Genomic DNA, 16,483 nt, shown 5'->3' on the forward strand with positions numbered 1-16,483 from the left:
GAGTGAGGAATAAAAGACTTATAGAAAGGGGGCTGTCAACAGACACTGCCCCCCGACCTCATGACCAGGGAGGCAGGCGAGGAGGGTGTGAGGCCACCGCAAAGAGTGCTCCTTCGGGTTTGTGTTTATTCAATACAGGCCCAGTGCCCAGCCTCTGCCAGAGAAGTAGCTGGGCCAGGGAACAAAATAAATAAAGGCCGCCAAGGTGTGAGTGTGGACTGGGCAGGCCAGTCTTGGGTGAGGTGGGGGTGCACGCGAGATACTGGTGCCAACCTCAGCTGTCCACTCCTGGCAGCTCTGGGGATGGGGCTGTGAAAGTGCCCACCAGGAGCAAGTCCTGTTCTTCCTGCCACCTCCAACCCCTCTTCCTGTCTGCCCTCTCTCTCATTCCTAAGGCAGGTCCAGAGATCAAGCTCTCCCTCTGGCTAGGGGGGTGGGGCAGGAAGGGCGAGGGGGCCAGTGTCCAGGTCCCAGGCTGTGGCCCTGGTACCTTTCTTGGGCAGGAGCTCAGCTTTGCTGTGCGAGGACAGAGGAGCAGGAAGGCGGGGGCCCCAAGCCAGCAGGCCTTTATGCGCCACCCTGTTGTGTGGCAGCCCCGCCCCACTCCCATGTGCATCTTCCCTCTCACCCTACCCCCCAGAGCTGCACCCGCACCCCACGGGGCACTCAGGAGTCACACCAGCTTCCACCCTTGTCCAAGGCCCCAGCAGTCCCTCGTGCATCTCTGGACGGCTCCCCAGCTGCTGTATCTCCCTCCTCGTCGTCCTCCTCCTCCTCCCCGTCCATGTACTCGTCCTGGTTGAGGCCGTAGGCCAGTGTGGTGTGCGCCAGGTCCACCTCGATGGGGAAGACATCTGCACCCCGCAGCACCCCATAGCAGTCGTTGTAGTACTTGGACATAGTGGACACGAAGCGCTGTAGCTGGAACACGATGTCCTGGACTGCAGGAGGGAATACAAGGGACAGATTCCAGTGGGCTATGACTGCCTGCCTCATGGAGACCCTCCGAGACCACCTGGCCTGCCTCCCCTCTTTTGGCCTTCCCACTTGAGCACTTCATTGACCTCTCATGCTCTGGGAAGAACAGAGGAAAGGGCTATCCAGCCGGGGAGGACCCAGGCCTCCTGGCTCCCAGTTCAGGGAATGGGGGAGGCCACAGGGTACTTGGATCATGGTCCAAACCCCATGGATCCAACAGAGCACAGGGCCAGCCCCACCCAGGCCAGGCCCCAGGCAGGTGGGTGGGCTCCTGCCAGACTTTACATCCTGTGTCTGACTCAAATCTCTGCCATGGATAGCACTGAGACCTCAGGTAAGTACTCTACCTCTCTGGGTCTCAGTTTTCCCATCTCTGAAATGGGGAGAAGATGGAATTATCTCCCTATTCCAAGGACCATGTAAGAATTAAGGTAGCTGGTGACCCTTAGGCCCCAGTGCCCACCCATGGCCCTTACCGTGCTTCTGATCCAGCAGCTCCATCTTCTCCAGCACATCCTTGCGCATCTGGGAGAAGCGGGTGCGAGCCTCCTGGCGGCAGCGCAGGATCAGGCGGTACTCATAGTTGCCTGTGCTCACTCGGTACAGGGGCTCTCCTAGGGCCTGGGGCAGGGAGAGCACATTAGGAACCCTGGGTAGAACAGGAGGGCCTGCTCAGGGACAGGTAGGGGCAGGAGCAGGATGGCTATGCAGCTAACCCCCTCCCTGGCTCACAGCCCTGCATCACACTGCGCTTTTTAAAGCCACCTTGCTCCTTCATTTCTGAGACACCAAGCATTAGAAGCACTTAGTAACAAAAGCTTTGAGGTTGAAGAATATAACAAAAACCCAAACCTTTGATACGTTAAATAAATGGACATTGACCATAAGATGGATCCTGACAGCAAAAACATTAAAAATTTTAAAAATAAAAAGTGCCTCTTAGGGGTAAAGAGAGCTCTTCTCTGTGAGAGCCTCACAAACCACGGGTGGGGAGTGGGCCCAAAGCAAGCCGGCCAGCACTCCAAGGCCCAGAGGGACTAGGGGTGGGGATGGATGGCCCCAAATCTGCAGGAATGAGAGTCTGACCAAACCCCAGGTCTCTCCCAGTTGGCCTGACCCACCTGCTATCCCTGGCAGACCCAGGACATTCGGGGGGCTCTGCGAGGCGGGGGAAGGTGTGTGCCCTCCTCCCCCCTCGACACTCACGATGCAGCTGTACTCCTCGTCGTCCATCTCTTTCACCTTCAGGCAGTATGACTGTGTGGGACAGGTGGAGCTGTCAGCATGGCCTGCCCACCCCACTATCCTCAGCTTCTCCCCATGGTTCCCCCAGGCCACCCCAGCAAGCTAGGACCACCCAGAGAGGAGCAGCCACGTCCAGTCTCCTGGATCCAGCAGCCCCACAGCTGAGATAAGCTGAGGCGTATCAGGTGAGGCTCGCACAGGTGCTCAGGGAAGCCCAGAGATTATCAAATTCGAGTCCCAAGAAATGCTCTGGGAAAAAAAGGATCCCTGGGTGAAGGAATTTAGGAAGACCCTTGAAGACTTAGGCTATACATGGCCCTACCAAAGGCTCTGGGAAGTCCTGCAGCAAAGGAAACTTGGCTTGTTCAATGGGGCTTTTCTCAACTCCTCTGACCAGGGAATTAGTATTTAAATGTAAATTTCATTAATACCCATTGGCACTCACTTTACAACCAATGACCTAGTCTAACCAATTGGTGAAGGTGACAGAAAAATCCCGAGAGGTCAGAGTAAGATAGAGAGAGCTCTGCCTCTCCCAAGTATTCAGCCTCTGAGCAGTCAGAGAAGGGCCCAGGCTGCAACCCCCAGGCCCAGGGTTCCACCTCCTTCAGATACAATGGGAGTTCCATCCCAGTCCTGCCTGCCTTGGTGTGGCTGACAGAAGGAGGGGAAATCTCCAATGGGTCCTCACCCGGCAGGCCAATTCCTGCAGACTACTCACCAGGTACTCAAACTTCACGTCCAGGTACTTCTTGATAGTGAGGCGAGTGTCTGGGATGGCTTTGTTGAGATATGTGTTCAGATCTGTCAGCATCTGGACAGGGAGGGTGACGTGGATGCTTAGGCCCTCAGGAGCAGTGGGGGCCAGGATGACAAAGAATGGCGCTGATACGTCATCCCTTCTAGTGGACTCAGATTGTTAGAGGGAAAGCACACTCCCTGTGGCCTTGTCCCTTCCAAGAATAAGAAGCCTAAGGCCAGGCCAAGAGAAAGCTGTCACCCAATGGCAGAGCCAGGGCCATTAACCAGCCTACAAGTCAATGCTGAGCTCCAGGGAGGCATAATGACTTACCCACAGTCAGCTCTGTAGGTGACCAAGCCAGAATCTGCACCTAGGCATGCTAAGTCTAGTATAGGGCCCTCTCTGCACATGACACGTCCCCTCCCATGCTGGACACACACGTGCCCCACTGGACCCACCGGCTTGATGGTTTTCAGAAGCCGAATGCCGAACTTCTCAATGCTGCGGTGAGCGTCAGCAAACTTCACGAAAGCCTCGCTGGCAGCTGGCTGGGGCTCCCGCACCCCAATCACAGAGAACACGTCCCCAAAGGCTGTGTGACAAGTTTGCCTTGGAAGCTGCCCCTATTGACCCCGTAATGGAGAAGGCAGGGGTTTGCTGGGGAGAAGCAGGGCTGGGGGTCTGGCAGGTTGGAGACCAAGGTCTGCACAGGGGAGTGAGGGGGAGCTATGTGACCCTTTCCTCTGCCCCACTGGACATATACGAAATCCTATATATTAGGAAGGGCCTTGTGCAGCGTGAACCTGGACATTCCAATATTGTGGACTTAGAGGCCAGCTCACATAAATGCTCCCCAATGGCCCACCAGTGTCTAGGACCATGTCCAGTACAAGGCTAGCCTGAGGCCAGATGCTGTGGGTCTGGCCCATCTCTGCATGGGTGTGAGAAAGGCCCTAGGGAGGAACTTGGTCAGGCCACCTGGTCATGGGATAGGGGGTGCTGAGCCCAGAGAGGTGCAGGGATCTGCACAGGGTCATACAGCAGGTCTGGGGGTGCCATTACCCCGGTGGGTCTGCGACAGCTCATAAAAGGCCCGTAGGAGGCTCTTGGTGTGTTCCATCATCCCTATAGGAGAGACCCAAGTGATGGAGGATGGGGACACATGGCAGGGACCATACCAGCCCAGGTACAGTCCCTGCTCCCCATCCCACCCAAAGCTTCCAGTGGGTCCTGATCCACTGACTTCCCATAGCCCCACCAGGACCCAGGGATGAAGGATCAGCCCTGGCCCCCATAAGGGGTCCCATCAGACAAGGGAACTGGGGAGACAGGCCATTGTGGCCTCTGTCTCTGAGACAGCATGAGATTCGGGGGCTCTATTTTCCCACATGCTATTATTTGAATTTGCATGAGTTTTTGCATGACTTTTTTTTTAAGTTTAAAGATTTCAATTGGCTTTATTTGTGATTCTAGAATTGGGCAACACTTCATTCCATAAAAAGGAGTAAGTGTTCCCAGTATGAATTATTTTTAAATTCAGAAAAAAGGATGTCTTCTTAAGCATTCTTAATGGCCATGCTGTTAGAATTTCACAGGCCAGTGTCCCCCTGCCACTCCCCGCCGCAGGGTAAAGCCAATGCCAGGACCAGGCCTCCCACCTTTGTATAGCTCAGCTGTCCGCTCCAACTCCTCCAGCCTTTTGACGAGCCCATCTGTGGGGATTGGGAAGAGAAGGGGGATCAGCAGGTCCTCACGAGCCATGAGGGAGAAGAAAGCACCAACAGGGGCGTCCAGGGCCAGGCTTGGGCAAGGTAGCCCCAGAGGAAAATCAGAGTCAACACAAGATGGGGATTGAGGGGTGTTGGCACCTCAGGTCAGCTGGGTTCAGAGGTGTTTGTAAATGGTCGGTCCTCCCCAAGGTTGGATCCTGTGGGTGGTGGCTCTCCACAGCCAGTAGAAGTCTCTTGCCTAGCAGTTAAGGTCCTATACTTCTAACATGGAGCCAGCCAACAGGCACAGAGGGGGACAGCTGGGTCAGGAATTTTTAAGCAGGACAGAGAAGGGGAGCAGTGGAGAGACTAGGTCTGGATCTTTCTCTGGGTAGGGTGGGTGGCTGTGATGGGTTATAGGGACAAGGGAAAACTTGGAGGCTCTGGCCACCTGGTGGCCTCCAGGCCCTGGCTCCGCAGTGCCTTAGCACCCAGCCAGGCGGCAGGAAAGGAGCCACGTAAGCGTCATACTGTTGTTTTTAGCTGGGTCATGGGACATCATGACAGCTTCAATTTTAGAAACCCTATTTAAGGCTGGGGAAATTGCAAGGTTTGGGGGGAAAAACACAACAACCAGTTCTAATTTCATCTCAACGACTGGTAACTACAGTAACAAGGATTTATAGGCACCAAGAGGCTGAAAATAGCAGCCGCCACTTTTGTACACCACTTGGAACAAACTCAGACCCCACCCCCACTTCCCGAGCCAATAAAGCCCCATGTGCCCAGCTGAGCCTACAATTTATATAGGTATTTATATCTACCCCGACACATACATTGCAGAGCTGCTATTTATAAACTCAGGCTGGCAACAGCAGGAGCAGGACCGAGTGTTTTATTGGCCACTCCAGGGAGAGAACTCGTGTTGGGGCGCGCATGTATATGTGCAAATGTGCATGCACCCAGCTTTCCCCCAGTGCGCCTGGGCAGTAGTGCCATCTCCTGGAGAAAGGGGGGGGCGGTTTGAGGTGGGTAGTAAGTGCTGGGGTGGGTGCAACGGGGGCACAAAGCTGAGTCTGTTTCCTTACTGGCTGTAAGGATGGCCCAGCTGACAGCTGTGGGCATTCTCTGGGGGCTAGAGAGGCCTCCAGGACACACAGAGATGGTGACTTAGCCCCACAGGCAGAGGCCAAGGCCAGGCTAGTGAAACCCACATCTGCCTGGTAGGCAGCTGTGGTGCCAGTCCCCCTCAAGTTGGGCTCGAGTATCCAGGGCCAGAGTTGGGTGGGAGGAGGGACTCACCATTGCACAAGATGGCCCGGCTCAGGCCCAGGGCATCTGCAGTCCCTGAGCTCATGTTCTCCACCAGCCGGTGTTTGACTTTTTTCAACACTGGAGCAGGGTGAGAAAGGAGAGTTTACAGCTGCCTCCAACCTACCCAGGCCCCCAGCCCCATCACAACTCATGGGGAATGACCAGTAGGGGACAGAAGGGGCTGAACTGGGGTTTGGTGCTGGGGGTGGCTCTGAAGTAGGGAGTGTCCAGTAGAGAGGGGGCTGGCCCTGTCCTATCCCACACCTATTCCACAGAGGTGTTGGGAGCCTGAAAAGAGGCAGATATCTTTGACCAAGAGTATGATGTGTGACTAGTGGTATCGCTGAGAGCCCAGTGCTGCCCAGGTTCAACAAAGGCTACAGGCATCCAAGGAGAGCCTCTTCCCCTCCTCTCTTCCACATCAAGACCTGGGGTGGCCCACAGGAGGGGAGAGGGAAAGGGTTGATGCTCAGGCTGGTTATGTCAAAGCAACAGGCACAACTAAGGACCACTGACCTCAGAGCCCAGACTCAGTGCATACGACCAGCTTAGCCCTTGGAAAAGGACCTCGATTGGAACCAAAGGTTTAGAGGAAGAACCTCCAGGACAGAGTCAATCTGCCCTTAGCCTCTTTCCTTAGAAACACGGAGGTGGCGGCTCTGGCTCGAGGGTGGAGGAAAAGAGTTGCTGGACTAAGAGTGGAGAGATCTCAGTGTGTGCTCTCTAGGTCTCAGGCTTTGATCTGTAACGTGGGGCTAGTCCAGAGGACTCAAAGCTACTGTCCAGCTTTTGAGTCTTGAAAGTTTCTACAGAACCAAGGCCCAGACCCTCTAGCAGGAGGCAACTTGCCCCAGGGCATGGTGTGTGCAGAATGGCTGGCCTCTGACCCTCTGCCCAACAACTGAGGCTGGTTCAGACCTTGAGTCTTCTAGTAGACAGGGGAGAAGAGGCCAGGGAGGAAGGGGTGGGCACGAGGCACCAGGCTGCCTGCCTTCCCTTTCTCAAAGGTCAGGACCTGGGCCATGGTTAAGCAGAGGGGCTGGCCTACAAAAGACAATGCTAGGGCAGCAAGGTCCAGAGGAGGTGGCTGCCGGGGTGGGGCAAAGCATAAGGCAGTGAGAAATCAGGCATAGGGTCCAAGAACAGCCATAGGGGGAGCACCCCAGGTCCTCCCAAGCCTTTCAGATAAACTTGGTCAGAAAAACATCAGCCTATAGCCATGTAACTAGTGATGCTATTGTCACAAAGGAGAGGAAAAGGACTGGAGGCTTGTGGAACCCCTGGACACTACTGTTCTGGCCCAGCTTACCAATGTCCAGGGACATGCCCTGCTTGGGGTCTGCCTGCAGCTTGTTGTAGTGGATGGTCACCTCCCCCTGCAAAAGCAGCACAGATGGACTTGTAATGGAGTCTCCTGGATCCCAAGCCCCTTCCATGTGAGGCCTGTCAGCCCTGGAATCTGGGGGTCATGAGAACCCTGAGCCCCAGAAAGGTGCTGGGCTGAGGGCTGTGACCCTGCCTGTTCCCAAAGCCCTCCCTTCTCTTGCTCTCTGGCTTTGGAGATTAGCAGGGATAGGGTATACATGGGCCCTGCAGCCTACTGGCTTCTGATGTCTTGAGCTTCAGCCAGAGAACCCTCCCCTACACACCACACTCTAAACCTTTACTATGTCATTTCCCCTACCCAGAACATCCCCTCCTGTGCTCCACATCAGCCCATCCTCGGGAGTCCCTCATTTCATTCAACATGCATATGGAAGCACTTTCTCTGCCTGCTACTGGGTACCAAGGAGAAGGTACAAGGGCAGCCCCAGTGCCTCAGGGCCCACATCTAGCAGGGGAGGCTGATGAGAATCAGGGAATTATGCAAATTGCATACTAACAACTGCTAAGGAGAGGGCTTCTGAGCTGAGGTGCAGGCTTCTCCCAAGAAGACTTCCCTGACTATGGGAGGCCACTGAGGTCACTCTCGTCCTTGAAAACCAAAGGCCCTTGAACTCAAGACAGAAAAATTTTAACTCAAGAGTTAAAAATTGAGTCCCAAAGGGAAATCAAAATGAGGCCATGCAGTCAGAGTTGGGGGTGAACTGCTCCCCCAGAATGTAACACAGAGTGTATCGGGGGGACCCACACCAAAGAGCAGCTGTGGGGTGAAGGTGAGACCACTGCAGCTGGGAGCTGACCCAGGTCTGGTTCAGTTGTGTGACCACAGCAAATCACTTTCTCCCTCTGGACAGTGGTAGATAGGATGGTGATCCCTGCCTTACACCCTAATGTGGGAGCTGGGAAACTCTTGCATTGACATCAAGGCTGTGTAAAAATAAAAGAGCTCTTGTCCTCAGGGTGACCTGAGGGGCAGGCTCCAGATAGGCATCTGCTGAGCAGAGATGATGAGGGGGAGAGGATGCAGAAGGTGACACACACAACCACCTCTACCAGAGGGAGCACCTTGCAACTGTCCTCCATGATCAGCGCCTCTGCCCCACAGGTCATGCCCAGAACAGTGATACCCTAACTGTGGAGTGGCACCTGGGGTCTCAATGAACCATGTCGCTTCTTTCCGTACAAAAGAGCTGAGACCTAGTCCCAGCCCCTGATTTGTCCTATGGCTACAGGGGGCTCTGCTAGGACAACTTACAGGATTGAGACTGTCCTCCCTGTAGGAAGCAATGAAAGGGATGGGAGAGGAACAAAAGGATACAGGGGAGAGGGTGGAGAAGCAGCTGGAACAGGTCCCCAAGACACAGGGGATGAAGTCAGGGTAGGGAAGGAGGAGCGATGCGGACAGCTGGGATAAGGGAGCTGCAGCACCTGGCCACAGTTCACAGCTGGGACTCTTGCCTCTGAGACTTTTAAGTCATCCTATGGCTTTGTGCCTCCTTCATGTTACTTCTATCACTGTATCAGTTTCCCAAGAGCTACTAGCCAGCCACACCACTAGGAAATAGCAAAAAGGCTCCATGCTTTCTTCCAGGGTGGCCAAGATGCTGCCTGCCATCCAGGGACAGACGGCCCCTGGGGAGAGAAGCTTTGGCCCGGGGCAGCTAGGGGTTAGGGGAGAGGAGGCAGAGTGTGATACGGTCTACAGGACAGAAGACCAGCTGGCCTAGAAGAGGGGTCCCTGGATGTCTGTGAGCTCAGGAGGACCCACTGGACTGAAAGGCCCTGCAGGGATGGGGAAGGGACCTCCCTCATTCCCTCTTAGACCTCCCAGGCCAGCACAGCCCAGCAGACATGACTGGGTGTCTATTGACCCTGGTAGGTTCACCTTGGACTTTTAGCTTTAGCTCTAGCCCAGACTAGGGACATACTGGCTTGCCTAGAGGCACAGTTCTGAGTCTGTTGCCTCCCCTGGGAGCACTCAGGGACCTTGTGGTCTTATGGCTACTCTGTCATCAAGGCCTGGCACAAATTCTGGAGCACAATTAGTATTTATTGAATGAATAAGGGATAAACTGAAGGAGGCTGCAATGCGACCTTGACCCTGATGTGCCAAGGAGGAGAGGAGTGGGGTTCAATACCCCCTTCCAGGCTGTGGAGGCCGTGGCAGCCTGGAAGTCCCAGAAGTGGGTGTGGCTATTCTGCTCCCTCCTCACCCCACTCCTGCAACAGCCCTCACCTTCACCTCCTGAATCATCTTCGCCACCTCCACCTTAGTTTTTCCTTTGATCGACCTGCCATTAACACCAGTGATCTCATCACCAGCCGCCACCGTGCCATCCAAGGCAGCCGGGGTGTTGTCAAATACCTGTAGATACATGCAGAGGGATGGGGAAGGAAAAAAGGACTGAGATGAAAGAAAGGCTGAAGGACTGAGAAAACAAGCAATGAGCAAATGACTACACATGGTGACAAGCATGGTTGACTTGCTCAGGCTGGTCTGGAACTCCTGAACTCAGGCAATCTATCCCTCGGTCTCCCAGAGTGCTGGGATTCCAGGAGTGAGCCACCCCGCCTGGCCTTGTGCCATCACATTTCTATGTGAAAAGTGTTTTCAAACTTAACATTCATTCTTGAACATTCATTCAGTTGAACCAAAATGTCAACTGAAAGGAATGTGAGAACAATGACCAAAAAAGACACAATAATGGCATTTTCAGAGACACGAGGTCTCAAAACATTTGTCTCCCATGTGCCCTTTCTCAGAAAGCTGCAAGAGGATATTCTCCACCCAGATGGAGGAGTCACCAGGAAAGTGACCCCAGAAAGGGAGGAATCCAAAAGGGGGGGGCGGGCCCAAGGAGCAATGACCATAGGGTGGAAAGCAGACTGAAAGGAGCGGGGAAGGTCTGACTGTGAAAAACAAGAAGCAGCCAAATGAAATAAACCCAGGAAGAAAGAAGAAAGAAAGAAGAGGGGAAGGGAGGAGAGGAGAGCTCTTATGCTTATCTATTTTAAATCCCCACTTTCCAGATGATGAAACTGAGGCCCAGAAAGGTTAAATAACTTGCTATCTGAATTCAGGCCATTATTATTTCATAGTCTTCACAACACTTTACTTGGGCTATTACCCAAGGCAGGTGGTTTTGTTGGTTTTTTAAAGGCATGTTTTTTGGCTCCGCACCTGTAGCTCAGTGGTTAGGGGGCTGGCCACATACACCAGGGTTTGAACCTAGCCTGGGCCTCCTAAACAACAATGACAACTACAATAAAAAAATAGCCGGGCTTTGTGGTGGGCACCTGTAATCCCAGTTACTTGAGAGGCTGAGGCAAGAGAATTGCTTAAGCCTAAGAGTATGAGGTTGCCATGAGCTATAATGCCATGGCACTCTACCGAAGGTGACATAGTGAGACTCTGCATCAAAAAACAAAAAACAAAAAAACCCCAAAACAATAATAAATAAAATCACTTTTATTCATTTATGTTCATTATTTGCCAGGCACTACACCTGGTGCTGACTACAGTTGAGAAAGCAAACTGGAACCCTGCCCTCATAGTGCAGAGAGGCTGGTAGACCAGATAGATAGAAAACAAGCAATGAGCAAATGACCACACATGGTGATAAGCATGAAGAAGGAAAAGAAGAGTCTGAAATAGTAGAGAAAACAGGGCAGAGCTACACAGCGCAGGAGGTCAGGTAGGCTCTCTGAGGGGGTCGGGCCTTAAGAATGAGAAGGAGCCATCTCTCCAGAATGGAGAAATGAATCCACCTCTGCCCCATCCAGGACCTTGTCCCCCACCTCCAAAGTTCCCAATACCTGGACGATATAGAGGCAGGGACAGTATTGGGCCCCTCCTCCAATGCTGATCCCAATCAGGTTCTGAGCATCTTTCTGCAGGGTCACCTTCCCAGGCACAGTAGGGATTCCACTAGAAAGAGAAGCAAATGAGGCTAAATCTCCTAGATGAATGATGACTGGAAGGGACAGACCTGCTGCATGGCCTTTTCTCCCCCTTACTCAGCCGGAACCACAGCATTCTATGCTGGACAGATATGGGATCAAAATCCAGCTCTGCCTTTTATCAGCTATGGGAGTTGGGTAAGTCACCCTCTCTGAATTTCAATTTCCTCATCCATAAAATGGGAATGAAGACCCTTTACCAGAGTTCTTATAAGAACATGCATAGAAGGCACCAGCACCAACCCACTCCATAAAAATGTCCCTCTTCCCTTTCATTCTTTCAACCTCTGAGCTGGGCTCTGTCTTTCTCACCTTCTCAGGCATGTGTGGAATACCATAGCTACCTCCTCCTCTTCCCCTGTTAAACTATCCACTTTCCATCTCTCAACTTCTCTACTCATTACCTCTCAGTTTTCACTATAAATGAGCACTTACTGATGTCTTGTGGCAAATATTCTCCTTTATTCACTTGTCCATTCAAAAAACATTTGCTAACAACCTGTTGATGTCAAGCACCTTCCTAAGTACTAAGGACAACAAAGGCACTGGACCCAGTCCTTGTTCTGAGGAAGGATATATTCTAGGGTAGACAGATCTAATCTTTGAACATCTCTCTTACTAATTATCTACCTGCAGAGGAAGGCATGTTTATGATATTCCTATTCACTCTTCAAAACCTGGCTCAATTGCCACCTCCTCTGCGAAGCCTTCCCTGACTGCACCGGTAGAAGCACTGCTCCATCTGCTCTGCTCTCCTCATTGCCAGCACGCTATTAGCACCCTTATGGCACTGAATCGTAATTATCTGTTAATCCGTCCACAGCCCCCTACAGATGGTGAACACTTGGGAAGGAAGGGTTCATTTCTGCTTCATTACAACACCTGATCCTTCCCTGAAAAGCAAGGGTTGTGAGACTTCAAAGTCCAAGGAAATGAGGGAGCCGAGGTTCCTGTACTCCAAGAACTTGGGGTAACAAAATACTCACAGTTTATCCTCCTCGATGTCATAATCCAAGTCTGCAAACATGGTTCCGAGAGTTGGAATGGGCTGGCTAATTGCCCAGCTCGGTAGGGGAATGGAGAACTGAAAGGAGCGTAAAGTTTAGGGTACTGATGTGCACAGATGCTAACGCCACCACTACCCCGCCACCCTTGATCCCAGAAAAAAAGGGCCCTCCTCCTCCCCTCTGAAGGGGATGGGGGAAGTCTTCAGGATCGGGGCAGGATGATTCTTACTAGGTACAGAGGGGTGCTCCAGGCCAGAACGATGCGCTCAGATCCCAAGGCCCGCTCCACGGGTCTCCAGGTCCTTGGGAGCTGCCTCTGTTGCTCACCGGAAGCGTTGATCCCACAGCCTGGTCCGGACCAGGCAGGCACCTGAACCCACCTGCCGTTCCACCTGGCGGCCGCCGCGACTGTCGCGTCACTTCCGGAAAAACCCGGAAGTCCCGCCTTCCCCGTGGGTATTTGCCCCAATCCCTGCAGGCAACCGTTTCTTCCCCGGCTCCCGGGTCGCTCAGAAGCAAGAACGAGAACGAGTATTGGCGGAAGCTAGTCTTTAGCATGAAAAAGCGGAAACAGAGGAAAGGTCTGGACAGGATGACAGCTTTTAACCCCGCCCTTTGCCCTATTGCTGACGCCATCTTGAGAAGGGCAGGGTTTTCCCAGATTCCTCAGCGGCGCACTGGGGACCACGCCAACTGGGCGGCTGCCATGGCAACGAAAGCATCCTTGGGCTGGGGTTACCTCCGGTGAAGCTCAATGGACTGCAAACCCCTACACCTTACCTCGCACACCTTCACCATTTTATCTTGGGAAAAGCCTGTGACTCCTTTGCTAGAGTGACAGTGTCAGAGCCGGAAGGGCGCTTCGAGATCCCAGCTCATGCCCAGTTTTGCAGATGAGGATAATGTACCAGAGAGGGGAGGTGATTTTGTCCAGAGCCGCACAGAGTTCGTAGAAAGTACAGATCTTGACTTTGAGACTCGCGATGCTTACTGTAGTCCCCTTTGAACATCTTCACACTAGATCGGGAGCAGAACAGGTGTATTCATCAACCTGCTAATTAAGGACAGATTGGACATGGTGCCTTCCTTTTCCTTTATGTGCCTTAGTTTCCCTATTTGCCTATGTTGAGGTAGATTTTTTTCTGTGGCATTTGATGAAAGATTCCTCGCACCCTCACATCCTTCCTTGGACCTGAGGAGCAGCTCTCCTCCCCAGTTCCTTTGAGAGTCACAGCCCCCATTTACCTGAGGCTCAGGAAATGCCATCAATGCTTTCCAGCTGAAGTCCGAATGTCATCTCTTTGCAAATTCTGTTCCTGCACTTGTGTAAGTGGGTTCCCTGGAGGAGGTTGGCTGTCCTAGACCCCAGCCCTGGCATCCACTTCATATGGGCAGCCTGGGGTCAGACCTATCCAGCTTCCTTCAGTAGTTGTCCCAAGGGCCATGGAGGACGGAGAGATGCAGAAGGATGATTTTGCACATATCCCAGGCTGACGGAAGCTCCACCCATCCCCCTTTAGGGAGCTAATCTTCTGTAGGATGCTTGCTATCAATCAATGGGTATTCCTGTGACAAACGAGAAAATTGGATTACTCTGTAATACCTGTTGGAAAATGTCATGACCCACATAACTTTTTAGTAGAAAAGGGATCACCCACACGGAAATCTGTTCCAGCCAACTGAGATGTCCAGTTGGGACCACGAATTTATTTATTTTTTCTAGAGTCATGCTTTGTTGCCCTTGGTACAGTGCCGTGGCATCATAGCTCACAGCAACCTCAAACTTTTGGGCTCAAGGTATCCTCTTGCCTCTGCCTCTCAAGTAGCTGGGACTACAGGCACCTGCCACATGCCCAGCTATTTTTTTTTTTTTTAGAGGCAGGGGTCTTGCTCTTGCTCAGGCTGGTCTCAAACTTCTGAGCACAAGCAATCCCCTTGCCTCAGCCTCCCAGAGTGCTAGGATTACAGGTATGAGCCACCACACTAGGTCTTGGACCATGAATTTATTTGAGTGAAAGAAGGTTCAGGTACCTTAGTCCATCACCAAAGTAAGCACTTCTTGTGTTTCTAGCTGGACAGGAAGTCCCTGGGAGGCGAGCCTTGTCTTTTCCTTCTCTGAATTGCCCACAGAGCCTAGCACAATAGCTGACTACAAATGAAGTGCTTGCAGAAATAGCTGTTCCATTTACAAGAGAGGACACTTACTATGAGGACAGTGGCAGTGGTGAGAATTTCTTCTACAGGGCTGAAATCACCAGGCCAAGTATAGGTCCTGAATTTTGGTTTTGGAAAAATAGCAATCTCCAAACCCAGAGGCTTTAACATACACTGTGACTCTCCCACGCCAGGTTGGTCTCAAATCCCAGCTCTGTTGTCTTAGCTTGGGGATCTTGGGCAAGTTGCCCTTTATCTCTGAGCCTCAAATGTCTGTGGAGTGATCCTCCCAAAACAGTAGTTACAAAGATGAAAATAAAAAGGAGAAATGGTGTGAAAGTGCTTTGTGAGTGGGTCACGTAGAACAGATGTCAGATGGGCGGCACCTGTGGCTCAGTGGGTATGGCGCCGGCCCCATATACCAAGGATGGGTTTCGAATCCAGCTCCAGCCAAACTGCAACAACAAAAAAATAGCTGGGCATTGTGCCAGGCACCTGTAATCCCAGCTACTCAGGAGGCTGAGGCAAGAGAATCACCTAAGCCCAAGAGCTGGAGGTTGCTGTGAGCTGTGACACCACGGTACTCTACTGAGGGCAATAAAGTGAAACTCTGATGGCACACTTAGAGGGCCTTAAGAAGCTTAGGTCTTGGCATCAGACTCATCTGGGAAATGTATTTATTTATTTTTTTTTTTTGACAGAGAAACAGTTTTTTATTCATCCTCCTCCTCCTCCTCTTCTTCTTCTTCCTCGTCTTCTTCATCTTCCTCTTCCACCTTTTTCCTGGCAACTTTAGTGGGACCCTTTGCACCATCAAACTTTCCTTTAGACTTATAGTCAGCGACATCCTTCTCATCCTTCTCCTTCAGCTTGGCTGCCTTAGTGATGTAAGGCTGCTTTTCGCTGTCACTTAAGTTATTCCACATCTCACCCAGCTTTTTTGCCACATCTCCAATAGAGATACCAGGATTTGTAGACTTGATCTTGGGGCGGAATTCTGAACAGAAGAGGAAAAATCCAGACGGTGGCCTCTTGGGGGCATTAGGGTCCTTCTTCTTCTTTCCTCCTTTAGCTGGTCCATAATCCTTCATTTCCCGATCATAGCGGACTTTATCAGCCTTTGCCATTTCATCAAATTTAGACTTCTCTTGCCCAGACATTGCCTTCCACCTTTCAGAGCACTTCTTGGAAAATTCTGCAAAATTTACAGGGACCTCTGGTTTTTCTTCTTATGTTCTTCTCTGCATGTCTGCACAAAGAAGGCATAGGCAGACATCTTGCCCTTTGGTTTCTTGGGGTCACCTTTAGCCATCTTGACTGTATTGTTCGCTAGTCTGGGCAGCGCAGGGCACGACGCGCGGCTCAGCGCTCCCCAGCTGGGAAATGTATTTAAATGCAGATTCCTGGGTTCTTCTCAGAGCTGTTGGGTCAGAATATCTGGGGAAGGGGAGGGCCTGGAGGTTGCATTTTCACCAAGCTCCATGGGTGACTTCAGTGCCTGCTCCACTTTGAAGACCGCTCAGAACCTGTAGTGTCTGTGCACACTTGGGTGGGTCTTCAAGGCAATCCCTGTCCAGGGACCTCACCATCTCACATGGAGCCAGAGTGTTGTGTGGACCTGGAAAAGGGGCTCTCACCCAGGCCAAAGGCCAGATTAAGCTTCCTCGGAGAAGTGGCATCTCTGCTGAGTCCCAAAGGACATGCTAGTGGCTCCCTTGCTGAGAAAAAGGAAAGGCACAAAGGCTTTCAGCCGCAGGTGGTGCCCTCAACCCCTAGTGTGTATCACATTCACCTGAAGGGCTTGGCAAACTGGATTGCTGGGCTGACACCCAGAGTGTCTGGTTCTGCAGGTCTGGGTTGGGGGTCGAGAATATGCACTTCTAACGTCCTAGGTGGTTGCGAAGGTGGTCTGTGGATGAGTCTCTGTCCTCAGGGAATCACAGTCTGGTGAGGGAGTCAGATAGCTGGGAGCAGTGACTGGCATGATGAGC

At 52.3% G+C, this 16,483-nt stretch overlaps 1 protein-coding gene and 1 pseudogene across 2 annotated transcripts; both read right to left on the minus strand.

The window, feature by feature from the left end:
* Positions 1–105: 105 nt before the first annotated feature.
* Positions 106–13,070, minus strand: PICK1 (protein interacting with PRKCA 1). Its single transcript, XM_053585879.1, has 13 exons — positions 12,568–13,070; positions 12,318–12,415; positions 11,188–11,299; positions 9,608–9,736; positions 7,298–7,364; positions 5,977–6,066; positions 4,624–4,677; positions 4,028–4,090; positions 3,424–3,557; positions 2,945–3,037; positions 2,185–2,235; positions 1,455–1,599; positions 106–941 (listed from the first exon to the last, which is right to left on the minus strand). The coding sequence occupies exons 2-13, from the start codon at positions 12,356–12,358 to the stop codon at positions 667–669; spliced, it is 1,254 nt and encodes a 417-aa protein (XP_053441854.1). The 5' UTR covers positions 12,359–12,415; positions 12,568–13,070; the 3' UTR covers positions 106–666.
* A 2,135-nt stretch (positions 13,071–15,205) lies between these two features.
* Positions 15,206–15,846, minus strand: LOC128581327 (high mobility group protein B3-like; annotated as a pseudogene). Its single transcript, XR_008378796.1, has one exon. The product of XR_008378796.1 is annotated as a high mobility group protein B3-like (transcript).
* Between the last annotated feature and the right edge of the window lie 637 nt (positions 15,847–16,483).

This window comes from Nycticebus coucang, chromosome 3 (genome assembly GCF_027406575.1).
Source record: "Nycticebus coucang isolate mNycCou1 chromosome 3, mNycCou1.pri, whole genome shotgun sequence".
Taxonomy (NCBI): domain Eukaryota; kingdom Metazoa; phylum Chordata; class Mammalia; order Primates; family Lorisidae; genus Nycticebus; species Nycticebus coucang.